Here is a 14,426-nt window from a genome sequence, read left to right on the forward strand (position 1 = left end):
AAAATTAATAAGCTGGAAATAGCATTTTTCTAATATAAAAATGTTAAGCCTTAGTCTTGTGATGCTGAAACTCATATTCATAAAAAATATATTTTATTCATAAAATATTTTAAGCATTTAATTTTATTATTTAATATCCAAAGCAAATGGATGATACTTGGAAACTATAATAATGATCAAATGTAAAGCATAAAAAGTGGAGAAATGCAAATGTTATTTAAACAAACAATGCACTGCTATGTAAGCTAGAAGACAGTAGCATATACCTTCTTGACTCCTGAATTTGAAGCTGTGTAATAGATAAAATAATTGTTGAATGTTAGGAAGGCACCTTAGTCTTATTTTATGAGTAACACTAGGGATCAATGACTAGCCCAAGGTTACATAGCTTGAATACTACATTGTTAAAAGTAGATTCTAATTAGAAGCTTAAAGTACCACAGTCTTCATTTAGCTCAAAATGAATCAGAGAGAGGAAAGGTATCTAAAGAGTCTGACTAGTAAACTAATGATTTTTGATCATTAAGAAAAAAATATGCTATCTACTTAGATTCAAATCTCAAGAAAATTGGTAGTTTTCCCTTCACTTTATGGTTTGTTGTTTTCGCCATGGCTGTCTCAGATTAGCCTCTTCATTGATTTCCTTTTGAATTTAATGATTCATGTTGTTGATAAATAATTGAAATATACTGCTATTTTGCAGCTGGATGAAGAAGCCTCGATGTGGTGTACCTGACCAGACAAGAGGTAGATCCAAGTTTCATATTCGTCGAAAGCGATATGCATTAACAGGACAGAAGTGGCAGCACAAACATATCACTTACAGGTATAAAAACTAATGCAGTGTTTCCCTCCTTTTCCCCCATTTTTCACTAGTATTTGTTTTGAATTTTGTTTGGTATCTTCTGCACATTGACTACACATTAACCACATATAGTGATGTAATGTTGACATAAGAGATTAAAACTTGCAATTGAGAAGAGAATAAATTATCCATTTAGTACCTTGTATACATTTTTTGAAACATTTGGTCTCTTTGTAAACAATGTCTTCCAGCTTCTTGAATGAATGCCACTACGTGAGGGGCTTTGAGATGAGTGTTCTAACACATTACATTTTTTGAGAAATATTCAAAATCTAAAAAATAATGGAATAAACTATATAAATAATTACCATTTAAATAAAAGTTATCTGAATCTGCTAATTAGCTTTTAGTATCAATATAACCATTTTACTTTTTATCTTTTCGGTAATTATACAAGAGGATCACTTTTTTTTTTTTTTTTGGCTTTCAATGACACGAAGTATCTTCCAACCTAGTGCAACAATTGCTGCTAATGGAGATGTTCATATTTATTAATTTATTGATTAAACAACTGCTTATTGAGTCCCAGTATGAAGAAAGAAGAGTGCCAGGCTATGGGGATATGGCAATAAATAAAGCATGGGGACCCTGTTTATCCTCATGGAATTTACAGTCATGAGAAGTTGAACAGTCTTATAAATGTGATACTTGTTATGAAAAGGAAGGAACAGGATACAAGATAAATGTAAACTGGGATCATCAAATTCATTCTAGAAAACCAGAGGAGTTATCCCTAAAGAAATGGTTTTTCATTTAGGACCTACAGGAAGAGAAAGATTTTGTTAAACCAATGGGCAGAAGAAGACAAAAGGTACTTCAGGGAGAGGGGAGGATGTCAGGAACCATCTCTATCAAATTACATGAATAAAAGAGTTTTATAATTCTTATTCTTTGTGTAAGTAACTTCATGTATGGTTAAAGATAAAATTAAAACCTCAATATATTGATTTTTTTTATCTATTTAACTAGAATATGCCATTTGAACTTATTTTGGTTATTTTGAAAACACTTTTTAGTGTTATTTTACATTCTGATGCTATCCTCTTAGATAGCATGCTCTGTATACTGCTTACTTCAATTATTTCTACAGATGAGGGAAATCAAAGATAGAGCACCTTTAGGACAAGCTGTGGAGTTAGTATCATCATCATTTAAATTTGTTCACCAGATATTCTAATTCACAAATTTGTTTTACCATCTCTATGATCTATACTTCCAAAAAAACAGTTAAGAAAGTATTATACCAATAAGTTAATATGGAACCGTTGGTATTTTCCCAATAACTGTGATATTTGTGTCTCTTTTTCCAATGAGCCTTCTTTCTGTAAGTGAAATTAGTCATCAGATAGTGCTTAATGAGAGGAAAAATTGGATACATTTTGAGAAGCATTTGTACACTTTGATGAAGAATGATAGAAAGAGATTACTTTTCTGGCCAAATGGCAGAGTAGAAAGCCTATAATATACTCCTGATTGGGGTATGTTGGATGAGATATATTAAAATTTATTAAAGAAAGTAAAATATATCTTAAAAAGCATTATTATCACATTATCTTGTGAATATTTTGGCAGATTTATTCCTGAGTATTTGATTTTTCTGGTGTTAATTTAAATGATATTGTGCTTTTCATGTCAAATTTAAATTGTCTATTGTTGACAAAGAGAAAAGCAATTGACTTTTAAATATTAACCTTGTATCAGCAACTTTGTTATAATTGTTCCTTATTCCAGGAGTTTTGTTCCTGTTGTTGATTCTCTGGTATTTTATATATAGAAAATGATGTCACCTGAAACCAAAGACACTTGTATATTTTTTTTCCTTTCCAATTTGCCTATCTTTTATTTTATTTCCTTGTCCCATTACATTAGCTAGTGCTTCCAGTGTGATGTTGAATAGGAGTAGTAAGAACAAACATCAGAGCTTTTTTCCCTATCTTAGGTACAACTAGTTCCTCACCATTAATATGTTGTAGGCTCTAGGTTTTTTCTAGATGATATTTATCTAGTTGAGGAAATTCCTCTCTATTCCTAATTTGCTTAAAGTTTTAATTGTGAATGGGAGTTGAATGTTGGTAGATCCCTTTTCTGCATCCATTGATATTATCATCTGATTTTTCTTCTTTAGCTTTTTAATGTGATATATTCATTGACTTTCAAATGTTGAATCAGGCTGCATATCAGGGGAAGATCTCAATTTGGCATGGTGTACAATTCTTTTTATAGACTGTTAGATTTGATTTGCTAAATTTTTATTGAGGATTTTTATATTGATGTGTATTAATGGTATTTATCCACAGTTTTTCTTTTTTACAATATCTTTATCTTATTTGGGTATTAAACAGAGGTATTTTGAAGTCTCCAACTATAATAGTGTTTTGTGCATTTTTTCTTGTAATTCTACCAATTTTTTTCTCATGTATTTTGTTGCTTTGTTATTAAGCACATGCATATTAACTATTGTTATGTCTACTTAGGAAATTCACCTTTATCCATTATATAATGACTCTCTTTACCCTGAATAATTTTTTTTGCTATGAAATCTGCTCTCTTAAATAAATATAGCTAATCTAGTTTTCTTCTGATTAATATAGACTATCTTTCCCTATCCCTTTACTTTTAGTCTATTTATGTCCTTATATTTCAGACAGGTTTCTTTTAGGATACAAATAGTGTGTCTTGTTTTTTGGTTTGGTTTTGCTTTGTTTTTCTAATCTACTCTATTTTTTATTGCTGTACTTAGTATTCATATTTAAAGTGATTATTGATATTGTTGCATTAACATCTACTACGTTTGTAATTTTGCTGTTGGTGTTCTTTTTTATTTGTTTATGTCATCCCCTAATTCTCTGCCTTCTCTGGTTTTAATTGAGCATTTCATATGTTTTCATTTTCTCTTAGTGTACCAATTATCCTTTATTTTAAAATTATTTTAGTGGTTGCCCTAGATTTGCAGTATACATTTTCAACTAATCTGTCTACTTTTCAATAACACTACACTACTCCACAGGTATTGCAGGTACTTTATAACAGCGTTTCTAATTCCATATCCTGTCCCTCATTACATTGCTCTCATTCATTACACTTAACCATATTCTCTGATCACCCAATGTATTGTTTATATTATTGATTTTAACAGTTCCTGTTAGATCATTAAAAATAAGGATAATGAAAACTTTAATTTTGTCTTTATTCCTTCTCTAGTGTACTTTCTTTTTGTAAAATAGATCTGAATGTCTGACTGATGTCATTTCCCTTCTTTCTGAAGTAATTCTTTTAATTTTTTTTTCTGCAATGCAAGTCTATTGACAACATGTGTTCTTAGTTTTTCTTTGTCTGAGAAAGTCTTTTTTCTACTTTACTTTTGAATGATAATTTCACTGGATACAGAATTCTAGGTTTGGTGGTTTTATTCATTGAATACTTTAAATGTTTCACACCACTTTCTTCTTTGCTTGCATGGCTTTTGAAGAAAAGTCTGACAGAATTGGTTTTCTTGTTCCTGTACAGATAAGGTGTTTTACCCCCCTCTGGATTCTTTCAAGGTTTTCTCTTTGTCTTTGGCTTTCTGCAGTTTGAGTGGATATGCCTAGATATAGATTTTTAAATATTTATTCTGTTTCATGTTCTCTGAGTTTCAAGGCCTATCATTTGGTTTCTGTTATTAATTTTGGCATATTCTCAGCCATTATTACTCCTGTTTCTTTCTCTCTTCTCCTTCTGGTATTCTCATTATATGTTTTTCTCACAGTTCTTGGATATTCTGTTCTGTTTTCATTCTTTTTTTTCTCTTCGATTTTCAATTTGGAAAGTTTCTATTGACATATCTCCAAGTTCACTGATTCTTTCCTTGGCCACATTCAACCTATTGATGAGCTTGTCAGAAGTATTCTTCATTTATTTTCTACTTGTCTGTCTCTGACATTTCTTTTTGATCCTTTCTTAGAGTTTCTATCTCTCTGGCTATATTACCCATGTGTTTTCTTAATGTTGTTCACTTTTTCCTTCAGAACCCTTAGATGAATTATTTTAAATGTTTGGACTGATAATTCTAAAATTTCTGCCTTATCTGAATCTGGTTTTGATGCTTGCTTTGTGTCATAGAACTGTGTTTTCTTTTACCTTTTAGCATGCTTATAATTTTTTGTTGAAAGCTAGACGTGATATATTGAGTAATAGGAACTAAGGTAACAATCCTTTAATGTAAGGTTTTATGTTTATCTAGATAGCAACTAGGCTGTGTTTGTTGTTTGCTGGAGATGAATTTCCTCTAGCATTCTCCTTTTTATCTCTCCTCCTATCTTTAAGTATCCCTAGAAATTCCTTCTTAAATAGATTTTTTGTCTTTAAACTATTGCTTTGTCAGAGCCCTGTTGGCGTGGTGTAAGGTATTACAGAGAGGAAGCAGTCCATAATCTTATGATTAAACCTTCCTTTTTTAGTGGGTCTGAATGTCTGGGCTGTGACCTTCAGAAAAGCTTATTAGTCTTTTTATTTTCTTCCTTTATGTGAGATAAGAAGACTAGAGGGGGTTGAGCTATTTAATAGCCCTTAACCCAGATCAGATAAGGCTCTGATAAAATAATTTTCTTTGAAGGCAGGCCTTTGTCATAGAGACCAGAGTACTCTGGGCATGTATCAAAATTTTTGCCTTTCTCTATGCCTTGCTGGAAGCAGGAGAGGAATTTTTGCAGATTATCACTGTGAGAACCTGATGGGGCTCCTGGAGGTAAAACTCATGAAGGGTAGAGGCCTCCTTAGGCTGGGGCCCTGGGAGTTTTCATTCTCCTGGCTTTAGAAGCTTTTGCTCTTGATTAGCTTTATTTCTCAGTATCTGCCTCTCTTTCCACTTCTGGGTTGACAGTTTGCCCTGTGAATTTTCTAAGAGAACTAAGAAAGGTTGTTCATTTTTAATTTGTTCAGTTTTACTACTTTTCATGAGGTTGGGAGTGGTAACTTCTAAGCACTTTAGACATTGAAGCAGAAACTGGAAGACTGTAGCCCTTTTTTTACAAAAGAATCAATACACAAAATATATACACACACATGTACCCTTACAAAAAGAACTAAAGTGTGTAACCTTTACAAAGATATTATTTAAAATAGACACAAGATATAAAAGCAAAGAATAAACCCACAAAACATATGTAAACCCTTTGTGGAGAAAATTGTGAATCATTGTTGAAAGACATAACAGAAGACCAAAAATAAATGTAGAGATATATATTTGCTCTTGATAGAAATACTTAATACAGTCAAAGTTTAAGTTTTCCACAAATTCAATGTAATTCTAACAAAAATCCATCAAGATTTTTTTTTATAATTAGAGTTAATCAAACATCTCTGAGAAAGAGTGAAGTCCCAAGAGAATATCAAGATTTTTCCACCCACTGGAGATGAAGACTTACTTTAAATCAATACTAATTAAGGCAATATGTGGAATTAGCAAAGAAATAGACTAATAGACCAGTGGTATAGACAAGAGATTACAGAGACAGATACTTGTATAAATAAAAAGTTGATTTATGCTAGAGTAGGCTTTGTAGATCATTGGGGGAAAGGATGGGCTATTTTACTTGTAAAATTATTCTGTGATAATTGATTATCCACATGAAAAACAATGAAATTAAATTCATATCCCATATTATATACAAAAAAATCAGTAAGTACTAATTGAACTGAAGTGTATAATAAAGTATAGAACTATAATGCTTACACAACTCTATGTGTCTATACTCATTATTTTCATTTCAGATAGGGTCCTTTTATGACTTGATTTCCAAATTCATGACAGTGAACCCTATTTAGTGTCTCTGAATCCTTATGTACTAACTACACTTTTGCTTTAAAAAAAAAAGGAAGGAAGAAAAGGATGAAAGGAGGGAAAGTTAAGAACTATTGTATTCAGAACTGATTATAATTTCACTTATGCTATGTTCCTGTACTGACAATGGTCTGAGCCAGTTTTGAACATTCAAATAGTTAGGTGTTTGTTCTGTAAACTTTCAGGTTATTGATAAACATATCATGTGGGTAAGAGTCTGTTTTAGAGTAAGAAAGACTTGGTTTGAATCCTGGCTCTGACACTACCTGTAAAACTAGGGTCAAATTACTTAAATCCAGTAAGTATCAGTTTTCCTGTGTGCAGGATGAGTATTGTAATAATACCTAGCTCATAAAGCTTGGGGAAAAATTAAGTAACATAATGGAAAAAATAATAAACTTATCACAATGCTTGAAACATAGTACTTGGTAAACGCCAATTATCATACTTTTAATTTACCAGACAAATCACAGAAGTTTTTGGAAGTGTTCTAAAAGAATTATAGAGAGTTGGGAATGAAAGCACTAAATATATTAGATTTTAAAGTTAATGTATGCAAGCACTTAAGAAATTGCCTAGTGTATAGTAAGTACTATATAAGCATTTGCTACTATTTTTGCTAACTATATTTAGAGAAAATAGGTTAATCAATAAACAAAATCTGACATTTAAGTTCAAAAATAATTATCCATGAAAAGAACAGCTGAAGTGTGCCATTATAACATGCAGAAAAGATTTGAGGTGAAAGTGGTAGAATCTAGGTTTTATTTGAAAGCAAACGCATTATAAGCCAATAGTATAATGTGGCTCAGAAAAAAACTAAAATGACCAGATTACATTGAGAAAAAAATATCCAAAGCAGTGATGATGTGAATTTTTATTTTTGGTTTGTTGGCCCAGAGTACCTGATGTGCACTTTTCTCTTCTAGCCACCACACATTCAGCTGCTTCCTGACACATTAATGTACATCTCCAAAAAAGCAATCAACATGCTAAAGGAGCTTGTAAGCAGTCTACATGTGAAACAACTCAAGATTAGAGCTAAGGATTCTCAACATGATAGAAAGGACATTTAAGGGAGAAATTCCCAGTTACTCTCAAATGTTTAAAGGCTTTCAGAATAATCTGTTTTGAGATACTAAAAAATTAAATTATATATCCTGAGTAGTCTTCATCATTGGAGGCACTTAAACCAAAAAAATATGTATTATATTTATATAACAGATAAATTAGAGGCCATTTGTGTAATGGTTGGAAAGTCAGTTGTGGAATAAATTAATGAATTCTAAGCAGGCTTTAATTAAATATTTTTCATGACAGTGTTAGAAACTTATCAACATAGTTTTTATCAAATAGAAATGTATTTCCCAAGTTTGCTGAATGTTATATAAAATAGACTTAGAGCAACTTCTTTTGTCTTAGAAATCTAAATTCCAAAATACTAGTTTATGTGATGAATGGTCAATGGGGCAGGTACCTGAATTGGTACTCAGATGAATATGAGTATTTATAATGTGTTAATATAATAATGCTATGTTATATTATACTGCTTAGTTTTCATTTTCCCAGTATCATCTTTTAGCTAGCCTTGGTTTTCTTTCTTTCTCTTTTTATAAGCCATAAAGTTGGGTGTGCGTACCCTTGGTTTTAAATGAATGCCTCTGTGACAACTGAGAGCACGTACTAGAAGTTATTTTACTTTAATAGTGTATACAGAGCAAAGATGTTGCTAAGGAATAAAAAATTCCTCCCCAGAAACATTTTTCATTATTCTCTCTGAACCCAAAGAGCTCGCTGAACTCGGTGATCCTATTGACTTCAAAGAGAACTCAACTTGTGTGTCCAGAGGATACATAACAGACTAACAGACTGAGAAATGGACCCTATTTAAATAAAATCCAAAGTAATGTGTACTTAAATCTACTTTGTCTGGCAAGCCAGTATCTTGGGAAATAGCCAAATATTTAATGTAAGCTTTCCGGGAGGCACTCCATATTCAGTTTCTATTCTGTGACCATTTTTCATACTTAAAAAAAAAAAGTTGTAAAGACAAATCAACTATACAAACATAATATGAATAAAAGTAAATTAGTCTATTTGGTTTTCTCTTGATAGAACATCATAATACATTTGGAAAATGCTAATAATTTATGCCGTTTATTATTTTTATTCTATTATATTGTTAGCAATTGTCTACTTTCCCTATTATGGCAAATTGCATTTAATTGATAATGATATCAATATCATTATCCATAACTAATTTTATCCATAACTATCCATAACTAATTTTATCCATAACTAATTTTTGTCAATCTAATTGACTAAAGGGGATTTAGCACGGTTTATGAAAAATAATTTGGAAATAAGAATAAGAGTTTTGTACCTTAACTAGATGCCAAGGTACTTAGTTCTTTTTTTCTTCCAATATTAGAGATAAAACAGTACTTTGAAAAAGATTTATCACTGTATCAGAAACTTTAAGGAGAAATAACCATTAATAATATGTAGAATTATTATTAAAAGAAATGGTATGGATCCAATGATGTTAAGAGTAGAGAACCCTGAGTTTACATAGTTACCTTATTAGTCAACTCACATACCTTTCTGGCAGTACCAATTACTCTGATGAATGAAGAGGTCTGGAAATTTTCACTTCATAGGATTATGTAAGGCATGGTTATGTAGGATTATGTAAGCCATAGTTATTAAAGGTAACATGTATCAATTTGGAAGGGGGTTAAAGTTCCAAAATTGACCAAACTGAAAGTTTGAAAGAATCAAATAGTGTAATGAAACAGCCAGATAAAGACTTCAAGTAATGAAATTCATTATCTTATTAAAATGAGAAATATGTTCACTGTATTTGCAATTAAAACATTTTAAAATTAAATTAGCTTTGTTAAGTTTTCCAACTTAACTTTTATTTTACTCATTTCATAGCATTGCCTTTTTATTTTGCAAATATATTTAATCCTTTGTGTTCTCTTTATTAGAATTGTTAATAAGCTTTATTTTACTCTTATTACCTCATGATCTCTCTGTGCTCTTTGTTATTTCAGTTATGAGTAAATATAAAATACATCTCTCAATTCCATGAAAATTTCTGAATTCTTGCTTGTTGTTTGCACCTAGTTCAGAACTCCAGCCCTTTGAAGCACACCTATGTTTCTTGTATTTATTAATGATATGTCTTTAAGCATATTTTAGAACATAAACACTACATAGCTTTGAAAAACACAATGATATGTTTTCAAATCCAAATAGTACTTCACATTTATTATTTTTTAGTATATTATTTTGCTTCATTTTTCTCAAAACCATTATATGCATTCATATGCTCATATATAAATCATAGTAATATTTCATGTAGTTTCTCTATTATAAGATTATCCTTTATTTGAAATCAAATGAATTTCTCCATTACATATTGACTCTATTACCAATTCCCATTAACAATTCTCTCAGAGCAGGCACTGAAACTGACACTTTCTATCTCCATGACTGTCATCTAGTCTATGTCTCTTGTCTTCTCTTGCGTGAACTTAATCCTCATCCCCTTATCCATTTTCTATCAGGCACAGTGATATTTGTAAACTGAAATAATATCACAGTCTTTCTCTGCTTAATATTCTCCAGTGGCTTCCCTTCGCAGAATATAATCCCTTCCCAGGTAATCCTCTCATCTGATCTCATATCATGGTCCTGTGTGTTCATTTGGTTCCAATTTATTGAGCACTCCTAGTCTCTGAACAGGCCAAACTGATGTGGCCTACTCACTGTTCCTTCTGGCTGGAAACTCAGTGCCAGGCATCTTTGGCCCCTTCTGTGGTTGAAATCCCATTTATCATCTCTTTGTCTTAACCGCCTCCCCCCTTATCACTCTCTGAAATTATCTCTCTTTTTTGTTTTGGTGACTGTTCCTCTCTTGTCACTAGAATATACATATAAGCACTATGAGAGCAGAATCTTGTTTAGCTATATCTTTAGCACCGAGAACAGTCCCCATTATATAGTAAGTTCTTTCAAATAATGTGTTGTAGGAATATCTGCCCACTAATGAAGGACTTCTGAAATCCCGTAGGATAGGAAGAAAATAAAAAACAACTAAGAAAGTTAATTTAGCCAAATTCAGGGTTACAACACTACTCTGCATGCCTCTTTAGCCATCAGACAGGAAATTTAGAGACTAACAAGCTAGACAAAGGTCTGTGGTATCTCAATGTAGTTGTTTACTCTTTTTCAAAGTATACTTCAGAATACCATGCTGAATAAGACATAAAATGAAAATAAACTAACAAATAAATACAGCAGCAGCAACAACAGAACACTGCAGAGCTTTCTCCCTGAGTAGGCATGAATTCTTTTGTTCTATGCATCCTTTGGCTCAGATAAAAAAAAAAAAAATGTGGTGTTGTCCTCAGCTCTTTTTAAAAATTTTTTTCTTATTTTTGACTCCTGTGGAGTTTTCCATTGTTTTTCACATGTATAGTATGAATTTATAGTGTGACAATATAAAAAATATGCACATTAGTTTCATTGATGTTCCATTTAGAAAAAAATAGAAAAATAACCAGGGAAAGACAAACATCTGATTAGTGTTAAATGAATGAAGAAGAATATTTATAATTATTTCATCTATTTGTTATTAGCATCAGGACAAACTAAATAATGTTCAATTTACTTCTTTAAATTCATGTAATTGTTAAACATTTGTATTAAACAACTAATTACTCGCAATACACTTTTGAATTTTATTTTTAATTGACAATTGTACATATTCATGGGGTTTATAGTGACCTTTCGATACATATAGTGTATAGTGATCAAATCAATATATCCATCATCTCAAATATTTATCATTTCTTTAGGTTGAGAATGTTCAATATCCTTATTCTAGCTATTTGAAACTACATATTATTGTTAACTATAGTCATCCTATAGTGGCACCGAACAGTAGAACTTATTCCTCCTAGCTAGCTGTAATTTTTAACTGGAATGAATCAATAAAAATAAAACATCAGAAAGTGTTTGATATGTGCAGATACAAACAATGGTGTGCTTCTAAAAGCGATTATAACCATAAAGAAATCGAAATTTTTATTTCAGCTGAAAACTTCTGCAACCTGTTTGATCATTTGGCAAATCTACCTTCCTATTGTTATTAAGGAGGCAAAGTGACTGATTGATCTAGTTACCCTACTGTTCACCATTCAGTAGAAATATTCTCCTTTGTAGCTTCGGTACATGAATACTATACTGCTGAAAATTAAATGATCACAATGTAGTGAAATCAAGCAATAGAGACGAGAGGAATGAATAAATTAATTCCTATTTAATATCACTCATTTCCATAATATTTTACTAAACTGAACAGATCAAAATCTTTAATAAGTCAGATTAAACATAACAAAGTCATACTGATTATTATATTTTTTTTAACTTTCAGTATAAAGAACGTAACTCCGAAAGTAGGAGACCCTGAGACCCGTAAAGCTATTCGCCGTGCCTTTGATGTGTGGCAGAATGTAACTCCTCTGACATTTGAAGAAGTTCCCTACAGTGAATTAGAAAATGGCAAACGTGATGTGGATATAACCATTATTTTTGCATCTGGTTTTCATGGAGACAGTTCTCCCTTTGATGGAGAGGGAGGATTTTTGGCACATGCCTATTTCCCTGGACCAGGAATTGGAGGAGATACCCATTTTGACTCAGATGAGCCATGGACACTAGGAAATCCTAATCATGATGGTAAGTGCATGGCTGTTTTGCAATGTAAACAGACTTATTTTTATTTTTAGAATGCCCACGTGATTTAATAATTTACAAATTTAAGGTATAGATTCTAAATTTACTTTTAAAATTGTAGAGCAATATGTAAGGCTTCTTATAATATTTTAAGACAAGAATTTGTATCGCTCACTAGATAATATAGATATACATGTGTTCTTTTGACTAAAGATTGAAACCTTACACTGTACTATAAATACTCTAAGTTCTGTTTTCTACAAAAATGTCATTTCTTAAAGGATTTCTTAGTATTGAAGTCATGAGTAATACATTAAGCAAATTCTTCTGTTTTATTCTACACCTTATGCCTGTGTTTCCTCTTGAAATTTAACCCCAATTAACATTTGTGCTGTGGCATCTATCATATCTTTTCTGTGTTATTTTCTGGTCTATTATCATCTTTCTAGTTTGTAAATTTTTGCCCCTTCTCTGTTGTCGCTCATTCATTTCATTGGTCTACCAATCTCATATAACTACATGATTTATTATCTTTGTATTATATCATTATTTTTATTAAAAGCTAATTTCTTGCAACTGTATTTCAATACATGTATCATTTTTCTAACCCATATATTAATAATTGTGCTGATATGCAAAAATAATATAAAAATCAAAAATTCAATGTTACTTGATGCATGTGGTTTTTCCTACACAATGCATATTTCAGTTCTGTGTTTTAAAAAATATTTCACAGTTACAGGATAACAGAGTTGTTAGTTTCCTATGCAGATATTTCCAAATCTTATAATCAATACTTAAAGTATTTTTCTTCCTTACCACTATAGAATGTTGTTTTACTATAAATGTACATTGCTTTAATGGAAACTAATCAGCTAATAAAATTCTTAATTCTTTCTTGAGGAGTCAGACTTAGTCATGAAATTAAACTTTGTGGGTTCATTTGAAGGTTTAGTTACCTGGATTAGTGTAATAGCCTTGCATTTTTAGGGCACCCAGGGTTCAATCATGTTATGGAAATAATGAATTAGGTTGAGTTAAATTTAAAGTTAATATTAATTTTCAAGAAAAGGTAACATTTTCCAAATAAAATATATAGCATTAGGATAATTCTTTGAATTGTTATTAATGGTTGTGTATATTGTGCTTTTAAGAACTGGTTTGAAGACTAGTGGAGATTTTTGTATAGTGGAATAAAAAGTCAAAAACTTTGGAGTCAAACATACTTATGTTTAAATACTGGCTGAGCATTAGCTCGAAAATGTTTATACTTGTTTTTACTGTGTAGCTTATATTGCAGAGCTGTGGGCATTGTAAGTAGAAGTGCTTTTTATGCAGGCATGTTCTAGACTACTTTATATCTGAGCATTTCATAATAAAATGTCTAGAACAGAATAGTTCGGCCATACCAGTTTGTTATGCATATCATATAAAATAAAATGTTTATTCTATTTCATTAAAATCACACAGACATTCTAATGAAGTAGTTTAGACTTCTTCAATCAATTTTTAAATTATTTTAAATAATGGAAAAAATGCTTGCATTCTGAATGATTGAGAAGAGTAGAACTTACAATAGTAGTATTTTTGCTGATGCAGGGAAAACTGCATTTGTTGCCAAGGGAACGACTTTCTTCTAATATTATGAACATATAAAATTATATTTTATTATAATAATGGATTCAATTGTTAAGGCAACCTTAACTCTATAGCTTTGAAGTTGTGTTAATTGGACTTTGAGGCTTCATAAATTTAAAGTTATTATAATCCTATATGAAGGAGATACCTATCGAATTCCTTATATTTTGTCTTTAAATATTGAAATCTTTCATAAAGAAGGCTGCAATAATCCTTTAGGTGTACGCTGTATTGCTCTATTAGCTGATTTTTGTTTGGTTTTGTTTTTAAAGTTTGGATCTTGCTATGTTTTGCCTGGGCTGGCCTCAAACTCTTAGGCTCGAGTGATCCTTCCACTTCAGCTTCCAAAGTAGC

The 14,426-nt window shown here is 31.1% G+C and overlaps 1 protein-coding gene across 1 annotated transcript in view; it reads left to right on the forward strand.

Moving 5' to 3' along the window:
- The window catches only part of MMP16 (matrix metallopeptidase 16), a 281,056-nt gene that overhangs the window by 138,623 nt on the left and 128,007 nt on the right, over window positions 1-14,426 (forward strand). Inside the window, exons 3-4 of the mRNA XM_012774254.3 lie at window positions 704-826; window positions 12,133-12,437. Coding sequence (XP_012629708.1) covers window positions 704-826; window positions 12,133-12,437 — 428 coding nt within the window. The remainder of the gene's footprint in view (window positions 1-703; window positions 827-12,132; window positions 12,438-14,426) is intronic.

The sequence above is a fragment of the Microcebus murinus genome, chromosome 7, assembly GCF_040939455.1.
Source record: "Microcebus murinus isolate Inina chromosome 7, M.murinus_Inina_mat1.0, whole genome shotgun sequence".
NCBI lineage: Eukaryota > Metazoa > Chordata > Mammalia > Primates > Cheirogaleidae > Microcebus > Microcebus murinus.